This window comes from Myotis nattereri (genome assembly GCF_964212035.1).
Source record: "Myotis nattereri genome assembly, chromosome: 6".
NCBI classification, from domain to species: Eukaryota; Metazoa; Chordata; class Mammalia; order Chiroptera; family Vespertilionidae; genus Myotis; species Myotis nattereri.
Window position 1 is genome coordinate 24,561,090 of NC_138081.1, and position 24,284 is coordinate 24,585,373.

Genomic DNA, 24,284 nt, shown 5'->3' on the forward strand with positions numbered 1-24,284 from the left:
TTGCTAACTCAGTACCTGGTTTCAATTCTTCCAGTTTTGTTTCCCTGCACAGCTCAGGCAGCAAACTGAAGAGCTCTGTGCTACCATTGATAAGGTCTTACAGGATTCCTTGTCTATGGTAATGCCTTAGACTAGAATGTGCAATTCAAACATTTGCTTTGCTTCTCTTCATTTAACTCTACTTGAGTATGATGCATCATAGGCTTGTCCTTTTTATTTTCCAGCATTCTTCTGGTTCTCCTTCAAGTTCTCTACAGAAATTGTTGGGTTCTGACACTACCAAAGTATGTATGTGTTTAATATAATTTACTGAACCATGAGAGTTTCTATAGCAGTAATTTTTAAGCTTTAGGTCAAAGCCCAATAGTGAATTGGGAAGTTAATTTAATAGATAGCAACCAGCATTATTTTGTTAATAAATAGCATTTTAAAAATAGAATAGTAAGAATGTAAAATATCAGACTCTATTCTAAGAAGTGTCTGTATTATTGAAATTTATTTCAATTTGTTTACATATACAGGTATGCGTGTAAGGGTTGCAAAGGAAAATCTGATTTTAACTATGTATGGGATAAATTCAAACCAACACATTAGATTCTGTTATATGTTGGTATTTGCGGGAGCTATATGGAAGTAACTGCATGTAGAATCTGTTGCCTAATCTCATCTCAAACCCTACCTTCAATACCTAAGTAATTCACAGCCACTTAGAATTATGGAAGTGGAAAATGAAGTAGACTAAAGTAGCATTAGTCTAAGAGCTTTAACACAGTATTCTTTCTGGAATGTCTTTTCTTTTGAAATTTATTTCATTGTTCTTTGACTCAGAGGGAAAGAAGCATGGATATTTGAGATTCTTATGGCATTACTAAAGCATTAATTGTTGTATTTACATAATTAACTATTTCCTTCTTATAATTGTAGCCAATGTTATTTGTTGGAATAAAATGCTACATTTTCCCAAAATTTTTTGAATGCTTAATGCGGACCTACTCATCCAAATTTTTAAATGGTTGTGTTTTTCCTTATTGATAATTGTTAGTTTTGTGTTTTTTTGTCAGCCTTATATTCTCTCTTGGAATTAGTATACTTTTTGCATGTTCTTTTTAAAAATTGGACACTGTATGTATAAAGTAGGCTTTAAATGTAGAAATTGCTTATAATTAGAAGAGTAATCCTAATTACCAATTAGAACATTATATACAAATATCCTATATAATAAAAGGGTAATATGCAAATTAACTGAATGGTGGAACAGCCAGTCACTATGACACACACTGACCACCAAGGGGCAGATGCTCAATGCAGGAGCTGCCCCCTGGTGGTCAGAACACTCCCACAGGGGGAACGTTGCCCAGCCACAAGCCAGGCTCATGGCTGGTAAGCACAGTGGTGGTGGCGGGAGCCTCTCCTGCCTCTGTGGTAGCGCTAAGAATGTCCGACTGCGGCTTAGGCCCCCTCTCCATGGGGAGCAGGCCTAAGCCGTTAGTTGGACATCCCCTGAGGCCTCCCAGACTGCTAAAGGGTGCAGGCTGGGCTGAGGGGACCCCTCCCTCCCAAGTGCATGAATGTTGTGCACCAGGCCTCTAGTCCATTAATAATGACATAGAAACTTACTAACCATTAAAAATTCTATTTTAGCAGAGAGGACCTACAAATGAATAATTGTAGTTTATGTTTTTATTAAATGTTTAGTTGTGTATTTTTTGTCTTTTTATCTAAGAGTATAAAACTTTGTTTGCTTTGCCAAAGAAATAATATGGAAATTTTAAAATATATTTTAATTAACTATAATGGGAATATGATTTAAATAGTAATATGTGAATAAACATCTTAACTATTGATTTATTTAACAAATATTTAATGCTTATAGTGTTTAAAAATATTATTCTACATCACTGTTATTAAGGCAATTATTTCATTCAACAGTATTTATTAAGCACCTACTATGAGCCTGACCCTGTGAGGCATTAGGGAGATAATGGTGAACAAGGCAGAGTAACCTAGAGGGGCATTCTTTGGATATAGTAATCAGAAAGTAGAATTCAAGCTGAGACCAAAGATGGAAAAAAGCCAACCAAGAAAGATCAGGGAGAATAATTTTCAGGCAGAGGAGCAGGCATATGCAAATTTCCTGAGCCAGTAAAGCACTTATTGTGTGAAGATGAAGACAAGTGTGATTGCAGCCTAGTGAGCCAGGGTTAAACTGTGTAAACTGAGATTGAGAAGGTGGGCTAGGGACAGTGAAGATACCTGTATGCCATGGCATGAAGTTTGGGTTACAAGGAAAATGGGAAGACATAAAACCAACGGGGATGTAATATGAAACCACTGAAAAAGATCACAATGGGTGCTGTGAGGAGGCAACTGAGATCAGAGAGGCAGTGAATGAAGTTGTCCTGGATAGGGTGGGTTCATTGCCAGAGGGCAGTATGTGGGTATGAGAGAGAGATTTCAGACTTGCTGCAGGTTTGGATGTGAGTGTGAAGGAGAGAACAACCATGGGTGAGCACCAGGTCTCTTCCTTGAGCATAGATGGCCGTGAAGGAGGCACTGTGTGGTGGAGGAAAGAGAGTTGATGTTTGTTTTTGAGGTGGCTTTGAGGTATGTTTCAAGAGAGACTTACACTTAAGTGTCTGGTGGTAGTAGAGATTTGGGGATGACTAGCACATGGATGTTGTGAGCTCCCTGTACAGAAATCCAAGGAACAAAACATTGCAGGTACAATAAAGAAGGTGGAGCAGGAACCTGTAAAGGAGAAGAACAAACCCACTGTATAAAAAATCAGAGCAGTATGGTATCATGAAGCTACAAGAAGAGAGTATTGAAGAGAATGGAATTGCTGTGATTGCTGCCAGAGGCAGAGAAAGCTAAGCCTAGAGAAGTATTTATTAAATTTGACATATTTTTTGAAACTATATTGCTGTTTCTTATGTGTTGGTGCTCATTCTCATTTTTTAAAATAACTTTTACTAGCATTTATAATTCCTTTTAACCCAATATTCCATTTTTAGTCTCCTATTAAATAGTGATCTTATATATGTAATTTTAAATTCATGTTTTAATTTTTTATTCCTTTATTTATATATTACTTTAAAACTTTATTTTCATCTTTCTATGAACTCTTCAGTTTTATTTTCTTTAGGACAACATTTCTGGATATCACTTTTGTATCCAATCTGAGATTCTTTTTATCTGAGACCTTAATCCATTTATAATTACTACTAATACTAATTTCTGCTATCTTACTTTACATTTTCTACTTAAAATATTTTCTTTTTTTGCCTTTCCTGCTTTCCTTTGGATATTTTGACATATACTGTTTTGAAACCTTTTGAAAATTTTACTTTATATTTTTGTTAGTTTTTGTAGTTACACATAAATTATTAAGGACAATAATTATGTTTATTTTTCTATCATTTTAAAGCTTACATATATTTTCCCCCCAATTAGGTAAGTATTAAAATCAGGTTACATACTTACACAGAAAAATTTGTTAATATATTTTGGACTTATATTTGAACTATTATGCTGATGTTTTTATTAATCTCTTCTTTATTTAGATACTTATTTTTTATTTAGATCCTCATTCCTTACAAATTTATAGCTTAATCATGGATTTACTTTTTTCTTTCTGGAATTTTGCTGAAAATTGTATTCAAGAGGTCTGATTGTGTTGATTCTATAACCTCTGTCTCTGAATAAGCCCCCTCCCTCCTATTCATTTAAATTATAGTTTTTCTGGACATAAAAGTGTAGATCCTCTTTCTTCAATACTTTTTACCCCAGGCTCTTTTACTTCAGTAACATTCTTGTGAAGTATTTTGTCAGTATAATATTCACTCCTCTTCTATAGAGTGATCATTTACAGAGTGGTACTGTAATCTTTTAGTATTTTATCTTTATCTATAATGTGACTGATTTTTCCTATAATGTGTCTAGGTGTGCATTTTTTTCTTTTATGTATCTGGATTGGTATTCTCTTTGACCTTTTACTTGGAGTCTTTAATTTTTTCTTCCTCTTACATTCAGGATAATGTTTAGCCTTTTTTTTTTTTTTTCTCCAAATGTTTCTTTCCTGCTGGGGCTTTTATAATACTGATATTGTCACTTTTGTTTCGGTATTCCATATCTTTTAATCTTTAAATATTTATTCTATTTATTATTTCTCTAATTCCTTCGAGAGGATTCCTAGATCTGATATTCCAGTTCAAAAATTTGTTCATTGTCTATTTTATACTTCAATGCCTATGTAAAATTCTTTTTTGTAGCATATATTGTTCTTTTATTTCAAGTCAGGTTTATTGAGGTATAATTTACTTACTTTAAAACTTATCCTTTCAGTGTATATGACTTCTGACAAAGGATACAGTTATGTGACCACCTCCTACATCCAAGATACAAGAAACTTCCGTCATACGAGAATGTTCCCTTTTGCTCCTTTGTGGTATCTCTCTTTCTCTCTCTCTACAACTCAAGTGCTGAGTCGCCACCGATCTTTTCTCTGTCTCTATACTTTTGCCTTTTCAAATGTCATATAAACAGAATTATACAGTATATAGTCTCTTGAGTTTCACTTTTTATACTTGGTAGAAGCAGCTGAGTCGATTCATTCATATTTTTGCATGCATCCATCTTTCATTTATTTCTTTTGCTGAGTAGCTTTCCATTGTGTGGTTGTACTATATATTTACTATTTGCCAATTGATGGACAGTTGGGTTATTTCTAATTTGGGAGTGTTACTGATAGAGCTGCTAACAACATTTGCAAATCAGACTTTGTATTTTCATACACTTTCATTTCTCTTGCGTAAAGATCTACAGGTAAAATGGCTGGACCACTGTTTTTCTTTTACAGTATTTTTATTTTTCAGATGTCCTGTAGATTTTCCATGGAAACTCAAATATCTCTGGGTGTATCAGCTAGCTTGGCTGTATGTATGCCTGATGCCTGGGGTGGCAGGAACTAAAAGCTTAATTCCTAGCTTCCTCATTCTGTTTTATTATATTTACTAGAGGCCCAGTGCATGAAATTCTTGCATGGTGGGGGAGGGGGTAGGTCCCTCAGCCTGGCCTGCAGCAACACAAGCATTCTGTGCCCGGCCTGGCCAGAGGCCCACTGTGCTAGGCGTGGAATGCTTGCCTCATTGCCATGGTGATGAAGCAAGCATTCCACCAGGCCACTCACGCTGCCCGCTCTCAGTGGCTGCCCCCCTCCCCTGCCTCCCCACCCCTGGGACTGGGGGACTCCGGCAGGGCTGAGAGGACTGGGCACTGCCATCTTGTGGCTATGGATGCCACCATCTTTGTGATGGAGTGATGGTTAATTTGCATATTACCCTTTTATTAGATAGGATTTATTTTGTGTGTGGGTGAGTAGGAGGTGCATGTATCTCAGAATATAGAAATTCCATAATATCAGTAATTTTTCCCTTGCCACTTCCTCCTTGCCTCAGTGACACTCACCTTTGCCTCCTTGTACCTCTGCTTATGGCATTCCATACTCCTCTTTCCCAATTCCTGTCCCAGTTGCCATTACCCAGGAATGGATCAGGAAAGGGACTCATCAGAGGCTGGCCAGTTGTCCAACCTAAAGTGAGCTGTTTCCTTCTCTTCAGTCAGGCTGAAGGGCCACCTCCATGTTATCCCCATCCATTCTTCTTTGCACCATCCCTCAGGTTCACTCCCTTTCACTACCTCTTTGCTGTCTTTCTCTCTTATGAATGTGTAAAACAAACACTTGGGCTGTGAAGGGGAGAAGGAAATTGGGTCAGTAGTGGGGTCCAGGAAGAATTTTCTGTCTGCCTTTTAAAGCTGAAAATGACAAGAGCAAGTTGGTATGCTAATATGTTGATTCAGTACAGTGGGAGGTACTGTTTATACAAAACAAAGGGAGATCTTGATGGATGAAAGACTTTGACAGGGGCAAGGAAACTAGAGCCTAATTCAAATTAGTATCCTTTGATAAGAATAAATCAGATTGTGACCCTCCTGTGCTTAAAACTAGCAGTGCCTACACATTTCCCTCAGAATATAAGCCAAAATCCTCACAAGACCCCAGGAGGGCCTCTGGGACCTGACCTTCCAACACACTTGCATGATCTGTTCTCCAATGTCCCCTTTACCCATTTTCTCCAGTCCTGCTTGCCTCCTTGTTGGACCTTGAAGATGCTGTGCTCCTACCTCAGCACATTTAGCTCTTTTTCAATCAACTGTATCACATTTTATAGTTTCTAGTTCCCTGTAAAAATTCCCAAGCTTCACTTTTACCTCAAACAATATGGATAAGTCTGGTGATTTTTTGGTCTGGTTCTAAGAAAACCAATTTCTAGATTCTTTATGGGTCTTTTTTAGTTTATTATTGCTGCTCATTCTCACTCACATTGTCTTACCTCTTTATTTTTCTGAATCTGATTGTGTGTTGCATTTTCTACTTGAAAATGTATTCAAGTAGATATTATCTTCCTATGAGAGTCTTTGCTGTCAGACACAAGGAACTCTAGCAAAAGAGAATTACCTTAATTTAATCTAAGGTTTTGAGGTGATTTTTTTCCCTAAACAATCAGTTTTAGATGCTTTGAGGTCAGGCTGAAGCCTATATGAGATCTGGATCACTCTTACTCCTGGGCCTCAATCTATTTTTGGCTCTGGGGACTCTGACTTTTATCTTGCTACACCTCTGATAATGTCAAATGTTTGGATCAGCTCTCAAGCAACTCAACAGTATTTGCAAACACCCGCAAGGCAAAAGCAGATCTCAAATGCCTAACTTCTCTTTTCAGATTCCCAACTTCTCCTGATTTTGCCCCCAAATTCTTCATTCTTATTAACTCACTGATGTTTTTAATAAAATATTTTCCAATGTTTTGCTCAACTTTGTTATTACCTATTATGACAGGATTGTTCTGAGTTCCTTAGCCAACATTTTCAAAGGTGGAAATTCATATGAGGACTTTACACTTATTTATCTTGCTGGAATGCTTTATATTTAGATACCCACATAGCCAATTTTCTCACCTCTTTCAAATCTTTGCTCAAATGTCACCTTCTCCGGATTGATTATCCTATTTAAAATTGTAAGCCATCAGTGCTCTTGACTTTCTTAACATTTCGGTGGTCATATACATGTGTGTGTGTTTGGCAAAAGCAAAGAAGGTTTCCATTGGAAAAATTTGCTACCCTAGGCTTCAAATTATTTCTACGCTCCTTTTTTTATTGAGTTTGACACCTCCTAACATACATTGTAATTTACTTATTTATAATTTTATTGTTTATTCTATCTCCTGCTGAAATGTAAGCTCCCAAGGGCAGGACATCTTTGTCTCTTCTATTCATGGATAAGTCTGCAGTGTGCAGAACAGTTCCTGGCATACAGTAGATACATAATGATATTTGTTGAATTGATAAATGAATTAAATAGCCAATTGCTCTCAGAAAGTGGGAAAATGAGCCTGCAAGAGAAAAATTCATGTTTACCAGGGAGTATTGAATGCCCAATTGAAATTGAATATCACTACTGATATTTATAATGACATCAATTAGCTGATTGAGAGAGTTTCCCAGTAAGATTTTGTTTCTCAGTTACAAGTTTAGAGAAAATGGATAATGAGGTCCATCCAGGTTGTGTGTGTGTGTGTGTGTGTGTGTGTGTGTGTGTGTGTGTGTTTTGGTGGAGGGATTCAAAGGAGAGAGAGAGGCAAGAGAGATTAAGGTATAAAATGACAATATATGTAAGCTTAGAGGTACTGAAGCTTGAATGGAGTTGTTAAGGGTTAATGATTTTGAAGTCTCAGTGAAGCTGAAGCTCAAGAAATGTCACATTAGGGATATCTGAGAAATGGAGATGGTGTCTAGGAAGTAGAGTTCTGAAAATAGAATGTCAGAAATTGAAATTTTAGAAGTTTCTCATTTTATTTGTTAAGGCAAAGTATAGGAATGGTCCTAGAAATGAATGGTTGAAATGGAGTGGATGAGAATATCTTTGGAGCATGAAGAATTGAGAGTGCAGAGATTTCTACGTGAATTTGAAGTAACAAAATATCATGTAAGGAACTATTATGATTCATGAATAAACATCATCAATAAACTAGGGAAAATTAACCAGAAAGCTGATAGGTAACAGTAATGAAAAGAAGAATAAAATGATGTAGTTTAATGAAATGATTTTCAAAGGTCCAAAGGATTTTATATAGAAAAGAGGGAGTAATGATTAGAAAGTCTTAAGAAAAAATAGGTGAACACTTATCCCAGAGGTTAAATATTTTAAGACTATTTTATTTATTACTTTAGTGTTATAATTTTTTTTATTTTCATACAGACACCTACAACTGTTCCGAGATCAGCTGGTCGAGAAACCAAATATGTAAGTCCATTCATAATTATACATTCTGCTTTTTAAATGGGTGCTTATATAGGCTTTGGAGGCAACTCATTTATACAATCATTTAAATTGAATTGGTTGATTTTTTTCAATTGGTATGATTGACTCAGATGTGGAAAATCAGGTTATGTCAGGTAAATTCATTGAGTAAGTTCCTTCTTAAGGGAGGTCTATATATTGTCTAAGTAAAGCAGAACTTCAACACCTGCTTTCTGTCTTTCCAATATCAAAGCTTACTGTAGATGGCATTCTCATTTCTGTAATAGTTTATTGTGGTTATTATACAATAGACAACTCATATAATTGAAACATTGATTTGTTCATTTCCAGTAAGATTGCCAGGTTATTTGATTCAATTAATTATGGGGATACCCTTGATTCAATTAATTATGGAGATCTGGTTCTGAATGTCCTGGATACACATACACATGGCCTCACTCCATCCCTACTCTTTTTTAAAATATATATATATATATATATATATATATATATATATATATATATAATTGATTTTTTACAGAGATGAAGGGAGAGGGATAGAGAGTTAACATCAATGAGAGAGAAACATCGATCAGCTGCCTCCTGCACACCCCCTACTGGGGATGTGCCTGCAACCAAGGTACATGCCCTTGACTGGAATTGAACCTGGGACCCTTCAGTCTGCAGGCCAACGCTCTATCCACTGAGCCAAACCAGTTAGAGCTCCATCCCTACTCTTTATTCACCTAATAATCTATCATTTCTGCTTCTAACCAAACGTATTATAGTGGAAACAAGGTTGTTTTCTAATTAGAGTTTTGTTTTAAGTTTAATGTAAATCATTAAATTATTTATTTTATTATACACAATATTTGCTAATATTTTGTTTTCATGATCATAAGTAAATAGTTATTACATTTATATTTTGTAACCTATCCTTTCTGCAATTGGAAAATTTCTGCTTTCATTTAAATCTCTGTAAGGCAAATAATAATATGGGTGAAATTACTGAATTTTATCACATTCAGGAAATGATGTTTAGAGGACATGTGTAGGAACACTCTTAGAGCATTTTCTAGAAGTTTGCACTGTTATCTTTTTTGTTGTTATTAGAAGCCATTTGGAGTAATACTTAAAAGACTGGAGGCATTTAGTAGGCTATACTCAAGCTTACATTTATAGAGTTGCTGCTTGGTAATGTTTGATGCCAGAAAATCACATAACCTCTTAGTTTTATAAATAATATTGGGATACTAATAACCTTATTTGGTTGATGTAAGACTTAGGTTGGATAATGTATGAAAAGCCCTTACAAAAGCTGATACCTCCTCCCACCCCTCCCAAACCTGTGGGTGGTTATTTTGACAGGAATTGGTATAATTCTGGAGGGGTTGCTTCATTCTCCATAGTTAGCAGTGATTTCAAATTATTCTTTAATTAGTTATCAGCCTTAAAGTCAATTAACATTTGCCCCAAACTTTGTGAGAGTCTTTGAGTCACTTGAAGTTTACACTGAATCATCAAACAGACTTAATATAAACTAGAAACATAATAAACTCGGATTCAAATAAGATTCTTGACTTTAATTAAATTTGCTTTTTGAGTAAGAAGCTATGCTTTGGACTTTCTCTTACAATATGACATTTGAATTGTTGTTTGTGACACCTCAAATATGTTCATGTCTTTTGAAAGACTATAAGGGATAATTTTCTAGTGTAAGGTAAAAACCAATTCATTGATGTCACACTTATAAATATTTGGTTGCAATTATTATGTTTACTAAGTGATGTCTGAATCTGAGAAGTTTATGGACTGTAATATTTCAATACTTACCATCTCTCCTCAAGACTTTGAGGGAAGTAGGCATCTTTCTTATATACCTGGTTGGTACTCCATGTGTCACTGACTTTGTAAAGATTCTTAGATTAGACTCAAGCAGGGATCACACAAGTTAACAACTCCTGCACCACAGAGGACAAAAGGGGAAGACAAATTAGATACAGAAAAAAAAATGTTTTCCTTGAGAATATCCTGAACAGATTAGCACAGACTATTCGAAATCCCTATTTCTGGATGCTCTTTAAAAATATAATCTATAGTCTATAAATCATGACTACTAGACACTTGTCACTATTTTCATAAATAGTATTGGGATACTAAAAACCTGATTTGATTAATGTAAGGCTTAGGTTGGCTAATGTATGAAAAGCCCTTAATGTAGTTCTGACACACAGGAATTACTTAATAATAGCACCAATACTCATTTGTCCAAATTTTTTCATTGATTTGACCAATATTTGTTGTGTGTCTGCCATACTGAAGAATCACTGGGATGAGAGATGAACAAGGGCCCCATTCCTAAAACATACAATGAGGAAGACATTAAACAATTAAATGAGCAAGATACTCTCTTACAGAAATTAGAGGAGAGCTAGCCAGAGAACTGGTCAATGTTAAAACAAACTTATAAAGTTGCTAATTTTCAATGTATCAGTATGTCTATTGGATTTCCAAATTTCCTTGGATGATTATAAATAGTTTAACTAAATAATGATAAATTATATGACTAATTCCTAATTTGAGGGCCTTTGGTGAAAGGCTGTCTTTTCTCCATTAAGAGAAGATAAGAAAGCCAATGCAAGAAAATTAGATTTGTTTTCTTATTATTTATTGTACACATTGTTCCATGTCCCATAGTGTTTTCTAGGATGACCCAGAAGCATTAAAAGCACCATCAAGTCAGAAAAATTAAAGCCAAAGGTTTCTCTAATTCATGGTATACTTGACCCTGTTATTTTAAAGTACAGTTGACCCTTCAACAACACACATTTGAAATGCAGGTCTACTTATATTTCAGTAAACAGTACAAGTGTAGTTTCTCTTCCTTATGATTTCTAAAATAACATTTTCTTATCTCTGAATTACTTTATTGTAAGAATACAATATATAATACATATAACATATGAAATTATGTGTTAATTGACTGCTTAAGTTGTCTGAAAGGGTTCCAGTCAACAGTAAGCTATTACTCATTAAGCTTGGGAGGAGTCAAAAGTTATATTTGGGTTTTTGTCTGTGTAGGAGGTCAGCATCCTTAACTCACACATTGCTCAAGGGTCAACTGTGATTTAATTGAGGTTATCTTAAGTGTAATAGAAATTATACTAGGCTAATGACATGTTGAATGGTTTCCGTTGGTCACTTTGTGGGATTGATTATATTAATTTATCATCAACATTTCACTGGATTATTATTAACAGGTGCCGAATTCAACAATAATAATAACTAATATTTTAAATCTTACCTTTCATAGAAGTTTAACTATCTCATGTAACCTTTCATTAATCCTATGAGGTGGATATTGTTATTACAAAATCTCCATTTTACAGAGGAAGGAATCAAGTGTCAGAAGTCACAATAGGCAAAACCAACCCAGGTCTTCCACATGTCAAAGCCTTTGACATTAATACTCATGTAAATCTACAGAAGCTGGGAATAGTGTGTCTGCCTTAAATATTTTATCCACAAGTATTTATTGTCTGGGTTTAAGTTCTTTATGCCCAAAACTGTTAGTCAAACTTTGAATAAATAATTTCATATTTGGTGATAATTGATTATAATATTTTACTAAATTTCTAGTGTTTTAAATTACTTGCTTATATGTAAAATAATTCATAATTTATCAGGTAATTTATGAGTGATTATTTCTCATGAGAGTCATTTTTAAAGAGTTTCTTTCCCTCTATGTAAAGGAATGAATTTTCTATTTAAATTTATATTTCTATTTAAATTTATAATTTTCTATTTAAATTTATAATTCTATCATCTTTGGAGGTGAATGTCATTTTTTTTCTTTGCATTACATTGACCTTTGTAAATGTTTATTTTTTTATTAACAAATACCAGTTTAAATTCATTTCATTCATATAATTCAAAATCATAGTATACTCTTAATAAAGAGCAACCTCAGAAAATAGGGCAAGTATTTGGACCTATTACTAATTTATAAAAAAAACAAACTGTAGTTGAAATCACATTCTATTGATAACAGCTTATATTATAAACTGCCTACACTTCACGGATTACTTTTTAATGTCAGAGAAATAACAGAATATTGAATATTATATAGTGTGCAGGTAAGATCTCATTTTAATGAGCTTGAGGGACAGAAAATGTCATTACAATTTCATACATACTGCTTTCAAAATATCACAATATATTAAAAAGTGTCAAACTTTATTAAAAATATTCCCCACTATATATACAGATATTCATATAAAGGTCATCGTCTCCAATTTAGCCAGCTCACAAACTCCCCTTGTTGCTGTACTTGGAAATATCGCTAGGCTGGAGTGTTTCAGAGGTGATGTGCACTAATGTAGTATTGGATTTCAGGTTGAGGTGACTTACTTAAATCCAATCCACTTAAATCCAGACGTGGGTTCAAATATGCTTCCATAGGATGTAAGCAGAGATTAGATGAGTTACTGGAATAGTTATAAACAATTTAAGCAAGACATTACACTCTCCTGATCTGTCTTATTTCTTTCCTTTATGTTTAGAAGTATTTCTATGCTATGCGCATGTGAAAGGGGATGAGGAGGAAATGGAAGATAATTATTTGGGTTCTAGTGAGGAGGGAAAGAAAGGATTTAATGAGGCAAGTTTTATGCCTTGTATTCTTCTCATCATCACTCCAGACTTCTTCAAGCATGATGGTGCCATAATCTAGGCTACAGAATATAGCTCATGGGATTTTGTTTCACAGAGTGACATTCTTACACTCGTCTCTAACGGTGTCTTTCACAGTCAGTATTCACAGGAATAGATATGAGTGACCAAAAACTTAGGGTTGTTCAAATCCAATTTCTTTGAGTTCATTTTTAGGTACTTCAAGTTGCTTCTCTACCTTCGTTTAGTTGACTGATAGGCTGTTGTTCCTATATAGTAGCCTCCTCCCTGCACTCACGGCTCCAAGCTCAACTCACCAAACAATATTCCCTCACTCTTTGAAAACTAATTGCTACAATTTTGATAGCATAACTATAGCTATAACACTTAACAAACATAATTAATCTGTATTAGGCAAGCAAAAGGGGGCTTCCCAAAAGGTCTAACATGATTGGGTTGCTTGAAAGAGTGGCTTATATTCATAAGGATACGCATAAGCCAGTATTTTTTCTTCGGTAAAGGACCTGCGGTGGCTTTATAGATATTTACTCCACCCCAAGGTTCACATTGAACTCTGTCCTTACTCTGGGAAGTTTCTTGTAATATTGATATGAAGTCTGTTATGTTAGATGAAATAAAAATGTACTGGGGCTATCTAAAGTCTTTAATTATTATGTCATGATCCCCAGTGAAGGAATTTCAGGGACTTTTGGGGACTGGATACAAAGTTATTTGGGTTTTCCCTAATTTAATTAATAAGTTTGCTTGAGAGTTTTATCTTTTTCCTCTAATAGTTTGATATTCTTTAACACAATGTACTGATAAATGTTAGTAAAATAGTTAACTTGTGCAAATAGTTTATTTTAAATGTGTAACCTCTTCTTTCCTTTAATACAGAGATACAGATTTAACTTCTGTTTTAGTCAAGATGCATTTAATTCAGCATATTTCGTAGTAGATATTATTTAACTTAGGAAATTCATAGAGAATTCCCTCACTATTGCAACAATGTAAAATTAACTAAAGGGAAAAAAACTAAGATTTCAAAAGAAATCATTATTACTTATATGTGCAAAATGTAACTAGGTGAACAGAAAAAACACTGGTGCCAGAGGAAATAAGGATTCTTCCACGGTATCACAGGAAATGCATTTCAGGGCTACACGCATAGGAGGGTTTGAGGTGTAGTAACAAGATTTATTAGAGCGAAAACAAACGACTGCCTCCAGGTGCACCATGCCCAATGTCTCATCGACAACCAGGCACTTAGTAAGGGACATGCCTCCGAAAACAGGAGTAAAAGCAGAGTTCAGTGGTCAGAGCAAGCTATAAACCCGTTTCTGAGTCTGTAAGGCTGCCAGTTGAGAAGGATTTTAGGTTCAAGGCTTTTGCTGGAATGAAAGCAAGCAGCTACAATCGGATAGATCCGCCTGGGCTGCATTTTGAACATCCCTGGTAATGTCATCAGGCGATCAGGTTAATCCTATATGGCGGACACAGCCTTAGAAAAAAGTTCTCAGTAATTCCAAGACAAAGGATGGGAGGAAAAGGAGAAATTAGTGTGGAGGGTTGAAGAAAACTAGGAGAATTCAGGATTCAGTTCAGTTTACAGGTGACAAATAAAACTTTGAAGACTTTTAACTGAATTGAAGTGTAATATCCCAAACTGGGCATTATGATTTTTTTATTGAAACACAATTTCTCCCTTGGAAATCATCCTCATTTTTATTAAAGAGCCAAATGAATGCCAATTTATTTAGTATATTACTAGGTGTACCGGTTAATAATGCAGATTTTTTTCAATAGATGGAGTTACACATACACTGAGTGGCCAGATTATTATGACCACCCCATCAGCACTTCATTGACACTTCCAAAAATACTGAATATTAAAAACTTCCTAAGCAAATACTCTCAAGGTTTTATTATTATTGTTATTTGCAAAACTAATTCACTTCATTGTACTGATGGGGTGGTCATAATAATCTGGCTACTCAGTGTATGTTGATATATATGCGATTTGATATGTATGCTATTTTGTTGTATTGACAACAAGCTTCAAAACTTCATGTCAAATTTGCTGAAGGTGTTAACATCATAGATATTTTTACGGTTAAAAATGTCAAATTTCATGCCAAAAAAGAGCATCTGTGGGAAGTTTTAATTCATTACTTATTTTGAAGAAAAGTGCTGCTGAAAGTTATCGTATACTTCAGGAAGCTTATGGTGAACCCACTCCATCTCAAGATACTTGTGAATGCTGGTTTAAATGCTTTAAAAGTGGTGATTTCAATGTTAAGGACAAAGAACATCCAGGTCAATTTGAACCACGCTTTGATCATAAAATGACCAGAATGGGCCAGAAGACATGGCAAAGTAATTTTGCTTCATGATGACGCACCATCACACACTTCAAAACCAGTTAAAGACATGTTAAAAGATCTTGCCTGGGAAGTATTAACCCACCTGCCCTATTCAGACCTTGCCCCTTCAGATTACTACTTCGTCCGATCGATGGCACACGTACTTTCTGAGAAGCACTTCAAAACGTACGAAGAAGTGGAAAATTGTGTCTCTGAATGGTTTGTCTCAAAATGAGAAAATTTCTATTGGGACGGTATCCACAAATTACATGAAAGATGGGGGAAATGTGTAGCTAGTGATGGACATTACTTTGAATAAAGCACTTTTGATGTTTCTCTTGAAATTATCGTGTTTTCTTTGATTACAAAATCTACATTATTAACCAGTACACCTAGTAAGTCCAGTTTCAATTCGTCCTGGTTATTGCATAAACACAGTGAGAATAGCAATTGATCACACAGGCTCTTTTAAATCTGCTTTCTGGAATATCATAAGGAATCTCCAGAATGAGCTTTAATTAGCCTTTTAGGGCAATGAAGCCAAGCCACACAGTTGCTATCAGGTTTGCCTACTATACCTACAGATTTCCTGGGATGCCTCTAACTGGCCAAACCTCTCATTGCACAGTTTATATTGGGGCTATACCTGTTGCAAAAGAAGATTAGGGACTGAGGGTGAAGTTTTGAGTATGCACCCCAAAAGGGATCTCTTTAGGCACTGTGGATGGAGGTGGTATTGCCCATTGTCTTCAGGGAGTGAGATTTCCTTCCTTGTAAAAGAGCATGAGTGTCCTCAACACTCCCAAGCCCTGCAACACACAACCAAAACCCCAGGATGATGGGCTACCCGTTTCTGGCCTTGGTGTCTCAAGACCCATGGCTTGCCCTACCTCCGACAGAGGTGAAGTCCTTCCCGGAGACTGCAATATGGTTTCTGTCCGGGTTGGAGTGTTGCCCCATCTTCTAAGGGCAGCCTAACCAACAGTCACAGTGATGATCAAGTATTGCTTAGTTGGATTCACTCTGCTCAGTCAGGTGGCTTTAGCTCTACCTGGACTTTAAGTATGGCCGTTTCCTCAAGCTTGATGGCCTTTAGCCTTATCTGGACTTACCTGAGGTACCACTCTCATATCTGTATGTTTGAGGGGTGCCTAGTACCTCCACTGCCTCAGGTAGAAACTCGTCCTATAACTGGCCTTTAATAGTCAGGCTGCTGACCTATTTCCCTGCCTTTCACAGTCCCAGCAGCTCTGGTCCTTCAAGGGCCCTAGTAGGCAGATGGCAGCCACCATTAGAAGGGAAGGGGGGTTCCTGTTATGTCATCTCCAAGGTTCTCATGGAAAATTGCTTTTAAAAACCAGAGGACCCAGGAGGGATTAGAGAAGATCCCTGGTGTCCTACGTATATGGCCCTAGTTGGGCCAGACAGACAAGACAGCATCTCTGGCCCTGGTGGTGAATCTTGTCAGCCTTCTCTAAGAAGATCATAAATTGCTGGATATCCCTGTGTCTGAGAGCATAGGAGTTGTTGGCAAGATTAACAAATGTTCAGTCAATCTCAAAATTAGTTTCCTCTTGTGGAAGTTCTTTTAAAATTATTTTCCCAAATTGTTTAATATAAACCTCCCCATTTTTGTAACTGCTTGCAAATAAAGGTTTTCTATTTATTGTATTCCAGCAGGAGAATTAATTTTGGCCTTGGAGGCACAATTTCCCAAGGTTAACTGCACAGTTCAGGGAACTTGGCACCCTGGGCTCACAGGGCTCCTGGGGCACAAAGGGGCAGCAGCAGTTGTAACAAGAGCAGGGAACAGGACAATGAGCTCTGAGCCCCAGGTGCTCCCACCGGGTGCTGGACTGGCAGCAGCCCCCATTGCATAGGGGCCCAGGCTGCAGGTGAGCCACAGAGCCAAGGGAATGCTGTCTGGCCTTGGGGCCATGGAGAGGGAGCAGAGGGGAGGAGGGGAGTTTCTGATCTGGACCTGGAATGAGCAGGCAGTAAAGCAGCAGGGGTGAGGATGAAACAAAGAGTCTGAGAGTATACACCGGCAGCAGCAGAGGGAGGACAGGTGAATGAAGAAAAGACTTCTGAGGACAAGGGCGGTGAGGTCCCAGCTCTCTTCGCATAAACCACAGCTCCTCCTTGTCCCTTCATGGTATACAGTCATCACTGTCCTTATCATACTCAATTCAAATTAGGCTAAGGCTAACATTCTAAGCTCTTCTTCTTGAAGCAGGCCTTTTCTCTCTGCACTTCTTAGGCAGGAAAGGGGAAGCAGCCAGTCTGTTGCCAGAGGAAATAGGATTCTTCCACAGTGTCACAGAAAATGCATTTCAGGGATACACGCATAGGAGGATGTGAGGTATAGTGGCAAGATTTATTGGAGCAAAAACAAAGAAAGGGCTTAGGCAACGTCTCATTCACACTCAGCTCCATCTCACTGTGGAAGAAGTCCAGCTTCTGGGGCCCCAGGCCCGTACTTGTCCCCACCAAGCCCAGGATAAGGGCCAGGACCCAGCACTCCCATGCCGTTAACCTGGCATTCAAGGCTCCAATAGTCCAGCACCATCTCTGCTCCTGCCAGCCCATGACCCGCTGTGCTTCATCCGCATACACAGCTGCTGAAGAGAGAGAGAGAGAAGAAGGGTGCCACTGAGACAGGACTTGGTTAAACTTTGATTACATATCTTTGGGCTTGGGAGGGAACAGGCTTTTTGTCAAACTATCGAGTCTCTTTCCTGGATCTTCCCAGGGCTGGCTGGTACCTCCCCCTCCCCCATCCAATTCCTTTCTGAGATCTTTGGGGGGTTTCTTGCCCTTATCCTAATCCAATCTTTTCCCCAGGCTTTTCTCCTCACCTTTATGGTTGCCATTTTTGCTCCTACTGTGCAGGCCTCATAGTAAAAGGACCTCCCGCCGTGCCATCTTGGCTTCTACTGCCCATGCCTCAACAGAGGAATTTCCCCCTCACTATTTATCCCTCCCTGCTTAATGGGAGCGGGGAGGGTGGGGAGGGAGGAGCCCATTGCTCCCTAAGGAGATTGGAAAGCTGGTCTTTCCTGCCTATTTAAGGACTAGAGGCCCAGTGCACAAAAATTTGTGCACTCAGGGGGAGGGGGTCCCTCAGCCCAGCCTGCGCCCATTCACAGTCCAGGACCCTTGGGGGATGTCCACCTGTCGACTTAGGCCCACTCCCTGGGGGATCAGGCCTAAGCTTGCAATCAGACATCCTTCTGGCAGCCAGGGAGCCCTTGGTGGATGTCCAACTAAAGGCTTAGGCCCCATGGGATTGGGTCTAAACCGAGGTTGGACATTCTTAGTGCTGCCACGGAGGTGGGAGAAGCTCCTGCCACCATCACTGCACTGGCCAGCCATGAGCCAGCTTCTGACTGAGTGGCACTCCCCATATGGAGGTGCACTGACCACCAGAGGGCAGCTCCTGCACTGAGCATCTTCCCTCTGGTGGCCAGTGTGCATCATAGCAACCGGTCATTCTGCCATTCAGTCAATGTGCATATTAGCCTTTTATTATTATTATATAGGATGTCCCTATTTCTCCCCTTTTGCCCCCTCTACCCAGCTCTTGCCCCCCACTTCTCTCTGGACATCACCATACTGTTGTCTGTGTCCATGGGTTGTGTATATATTTTCTTTGGCTAATCCCTTCTTTAAATTCACTTCTTTAAATTTTTATTTTCAGATAAGTGCTTATAACTGCACTATTATATATTTTCTATTATATCATTTAGAATTAAGATATTTTTTAATTGAACCCTTGTAAATTTTAGCACAATTTAATAAATTATGCTAGAAGCAATTAGATTTTTCATGTAATGCAGATACATTTCAATTAATATTTTATTAATTTTTAATTATTTTAATACTTTAATTTAAAATAATCTCATACATGTAAAAAAACCTATAAAATACTACAGCATATTATATGTACCTTTCACTCAATTTCTTAGGTGTTAATAATTTAAACATAACCATTATACAACTAACAAAATTTGGAATATATTTTTCTTATAATCTCTTAATGTTACTTAATCCATTTACTTTGTTTTTGTTAATCTTAACCCAAGGATATTTTTCCATTGAATTTTACAGAGAGTGAGGGGAAAGGGAGAGACACATTGATTGGTTGCCTCCTGCTTTATGCTTTGATAGGGACTGGGGATCAAGCCAGCAATTAAGGTACATGCCCTTGATTGGAATCGAACCTGGGACCCTTCAGTCCACGGACTAATGCTCTATCCACTGAGCAAAACAGGCTGCAGCTTAATTCATTTACTTTTAATCTATATGTGTCTTTATATTTAAAGTGGGTTTTGTTTTTGATTCACCTTCATAATCTGTCTTTTAATTGGTGCATTTATGCCACTGACTTTCAGAGTGCTTACTGATAGAGTTACTACCATATCAGATGGCTTCTGGGGCTTCTAGGGCCGGCCTGCCTTGTTGCCGGGGACCGGATCAGATCCCGGGCAGCAAGGAAGGCCAGCTTCTGGGGCTTCTGGGGCTGGCCTGTCCTGGATGGCGGCATGCTGGCAGCTTGCACTGTCCTGCCCTACCTGCAGTATGCAAATTAGCTGCCATCTTTGTTGGCGGTTAATTTGCATATCACGATGATTAGCCGATGGGAGGCGTAGCAAAGGTACAGTCAGTTACCATGTTTGTCTATTATTAGATAGGATTGGAGTGTGTTTGGTGGAGGGTGTGGCTCTTTTCTGGAGTGTCTGTGAAGCTGCCCCTTCCTAGTTAATCCACTTAGATGTCTGGCTCCCTCTGTTTTTATTAATATCTAACTAGCTGCCTACTGTAAGAACATGGTAATGTATACTCTGAAGGGCATTTTCTGCAGCAATGACTAATCATGACCTCAGTGCACACTCACCTGGTCTACAGCAATTAGAGACAGGGCACTCAGCCAAGACAGCCTGCTGCTAGGTATGGCGGCGAGCAGTGACAGTCCTGAAGAATGGCATGACACAAAAAGCAGAAAACAAACAAGGACCGCAGGTGCCTCATCATTGTGTTTGGTGATTCACATGCCTCTACGGTGTACTTGGCAATATTGTAAGAACCACCAAGTTTTCAGTGTTCAGTATGTTTCCTCTCTCAGAGTTGGAAAAGCCATATTGACACATTTATAATAAACCCTGACAACTGTTTGCCATTTTAAAAAGAATAGAAATATTTAGGAACACAACTTTATTATATTTTAGCTAAGTATATTTATAATTATGCACCTGTATGTTGACTATTTCCCATGAAAGGTGAAGGCTTAGCTGATGTGGGAGCTCAGCCTCCCGTTTAAATGCAGCAATGCTTGTTAAAATATGCCTACGTAACCCAACCCAAAAGAAAGGTAAAACTCCGAGTGCCAGAAATGAAGGGGAGCTCCAGGCAAAAGTATCCCAGAAAAGAAGAAGCTAAAGCTTGATGGGACATAGGTACTTCAGAACCTAGGTGCTAGCAGGCAGGAGTTTAGATTTTAACTTTCACTACATAACAAGTCTAAGACCTGTAAAAGAATTCTTTATGTACATCTGTGATGGCAGAAATCAGGCCCCAGCTGGAAGCGACAAACCAAATGCACTTGAGATTCAGAAAAGGACTGTTTATTGGCACCAATGCTGGCTCAGCGGGGTCCTCTCCAGAGGCTGAGCTCCAAGCAAAGCCGGGTTTGGCCTTATATATCCCCCTAGGTTCTGTGTCTCCCACATATGGTATACATACACATTCTAGACATTCTTTCTACGTTACATGCTAAGCTTCCAGGTATTTCACCGGCCTTCCACATCCATTGCATTCACACTGAAGGCTTGTTGCCTAGGCTACAGAAGGGCGACTGGGTTCCTTATTTGCTCCTAGGGCAGTTATGGTGAACCTTTTGAGCTCGGTGTGTCAGCATTTTGAAAAACCCTAACTTGACTCTGGTGCCGTGTCACATACAGAAATTTTTTGATATTTGCAACCATAGTAAAACAAAGATTTATATTTTTGATATTTATTTTATATATTTAAATGCCATTTAACAAAGAAAAATCAACCAAAAAAATGAGTTTGCGTGTCACCTCTGACACACGTGTCATAGGTTCGCCATCACGGTCCTAGGGGAAAGTTCCTGGACCGCAGGTAGGGAGTGCTGCGCACATGTGTGCAGACCTCCCCTGCTTCTCACTGTCAATTCGCCCCAAGAAGCCAGCGAGATTACAGGAGCTTAGGCATAGTTATGATGGTGCAAGCAGAGAGGGGGTTTGCCATCTCACATCGAGGAGTCTAGAAGGCCAGGTTGGACATAAAAAAGAAACAGAACAAAGATAAATCCATCTATTGTCTTTACCTTATACTCTTGGGTAGTAAAATAGATATCCATAAGAAAAAGGTCCTAAGCCTGTGAAATTTAAGATGTGGTGATATGTCACCCTTGATATTTAGAAATATCAGGGTGATAAAATAAAATGGAAACAGATCCAGAGCCAGTAAAATTCAACAAGGGTGAATTTGAAATATATTGTAGAGATAGTGTTCCAACTCAGGGTTTCTCAGACACCTTCAGAAATCATCACCAGTTACCCTGACTAAAGATAAACTTTTTAAAAAAGCCATAAAATGAGTATAGATTATCATGGGGGAGAGGCATGAGAGAGAGAGTCAGCAGATACAAGAAATAGGAGATTTAGCAATGCAGGGAGGGCTATATAAAAATCTGGAAAGAATTAACAAATGTGTTAAAATAGTTAATAGGAGTTATAGTTATCATAAAACATATTTGAAAAAGAACCAAATAAAACTTCTCGTTAAAAATAAATTCATTAAATAAAAGTTCTATTGTGTTAAACATACTAGTATACAGTTGAAGAAAAATTAATTGACTGTTGATCTTATATATGGAAACCCTCCAGAATGCAGCATAATGATATAAAAAATATGAAAGGGAATCTTATAAAAATGGATGCTGGATTGAGAAGATCCAAAATATATTTCATAGAAGCTCCACAAAATGAGATTAGATATAATTGGAGAAAGGTAATAATTGAAGAGGTATTCATAGAGGATTTTCCAGAATTGAAGAAAAATAGGCACACTCAAAATGAATAAACCAAGTCCCCCAAAAAGATACATAAAAATAAACTCACCCGCAGACACATCATAGTGAAATTACAGAATGTCAGAGAGAAAAATCTGAAATGCTAAACAAATGTGAAGACAGCTGATCTGCCAAGTCATGACATTTTGATTGACAGCAGTAACAGAAGCCAGAGCCAGGGGGATAGTCCCATGAAGATGCTGCAGGACAATGACTATTACCCCCGAATTCAATGTCCAGTGGAACTCCCATTCAAGAATTAGAACAAAATAAAAATATTTTCAAAGTCCAAGACAGTAAGGCCTGAAAAAACTACCAAAGGATTTACTTCAGTAAGAAAGAAACTAAATCCAGACTAGAGTGAAATGCATAAACAAAGGATAAGGAAATAATAATGACCTCCTCTTTAACTGAAAACAACTAAAAACCAAATCACTTTATTTCACAAATTATGAAAACTCTGGGGTCACTTTTATATAAAGATACTTAAAGAAAAATAAGTTTTTGTTTCCAATTGCATAAGTATATATAAATATACAACAGTGCTGCTATATTTAAGTAAAATGTGGAGTGTGCAGAGAATGAAATATTATGTGATCTTGAAGAATTTTTTTTTAAACCTCATCCAAGGACATGCTTAGAGAAGGAGGGAGGGAAAAAGAGGGAGGGAGGGAGGGGGGAGAGAGAGAGAGAGAGAGAGAGAGAGAGAGAGAGAGAGAGAGAGAGAGAGGAAGGGAGAGAGAAATGAGAAACATCATTGCTAGAGAGAAACATTTTATCTTTTGTGTACTCCTCAACTGGGGATCAAACCCACAACTCAGGTATATGCCCTGCCCAGGAATCAAACTGGCAACCTTTTGGTGCACAGGCTGATGAGCCACTCCAGCCAGCACTTGAAGAATTTTTGATGTCTTGTGGTAGTGCTTAGGTTAAGATGTTCAGGGAAATCAACATATGAAAAATCATATTCATTATTATGTGAGCTGAATAAAAACACACAGGAAAAATATTTTAAGGCAATGTACCAAAAATGCATTTTTGGTGGCAGAATAATATTTTTCTTTTAATTTTGTACTTTTTCAAAATCTTACAATGGATGTATCTATTACTTTAATAATAAAAGAACTTCAAAATACTTAGTAACATAGATATATTATTTTCGTAAGTTATGAATTTTGCTAAATAAATGCCATGTTTATATTTTGCAGGCAAACCTCTGTTCACCATCGTCTACAGTATCTGAGAGTCAGCTGGTACGTATCCTCTTACTAAGTCATAGACCTAGTTTAGAAAATTCTGACCTTTCAAGACAACTTTCTTTGAGCAAAAGTGAACTGAGAATAAGTTGACTTCATATAAGTTTATTTGCTTACTTTTCTAATAAAATCTTTACTAATGTTCCATGAGGGTTGTTTTGCAAGCTGCACACACACAAACCCAGACACAGACCCTATTTGCCAGTAACTTGCATTTAGTAGTGATGTTAGAATAGAATTGGTGAGGATCAGAAGCAAGCTGTTGGAATTTAGAAAAGGAGAGAACTCATGTCCTGATGGGAGAGATCAGAAGAGGGTTCAAAGAAAAGGCCATGTTAGATAATGCAGGGTAGGCTCTGGACTTGAAGAAATGAGACTGGACTAGACCAGTGATGAGCAGTAGAAATATGGTGAAAATCATAATGCAGGCCACATATGTAATATAAAATTTTTTAGCAGCCACATTTAAAAAGAAACAGATCATATTCAATATTATATTATTACTAGAGGCCCGGTGCATGAAATTCATGCATGGGGGG

General features: G+C 37.5%; 1 protein-coding gene across 4 annotated transcripts in view; it reads left to right on the forward strand.

Annotated features, from left to right (window-relative positions):
- MLIP (muscular LMNA interacting protein) overlaps positions 1 to 24,284 on the forward strand; it is a 252,035-nt gene that overhangs the window by 157,996 nt on the left and 69,755 nt on the right. For 3 of the 4 annotated variants that reach the window (XM_081095070.1, XM_081095069.1, XM_081095071.1), the window contains 4 exons: positions 35 to 118; positions 225 to 284; positions 8,318 to 8,362; positions 23,698 to 23,742. In XM_081095070.1, the coding sequence (XP_080951196.1) occupies positions 35 to 118; positions 225 to 284; positions 8,318 to 8,362; positions 23,698 to 23,742 (234 nt within the window). The remainder of the gene's footprint in view (positions 1 to 34; positions 119 to 224; positions 285 to 8,317; positions 8,363 to 23,697; positions 23,743 to 24,284) is intronic. The other variant, XM_081095072.1, reaches the window with a different exon arrangement.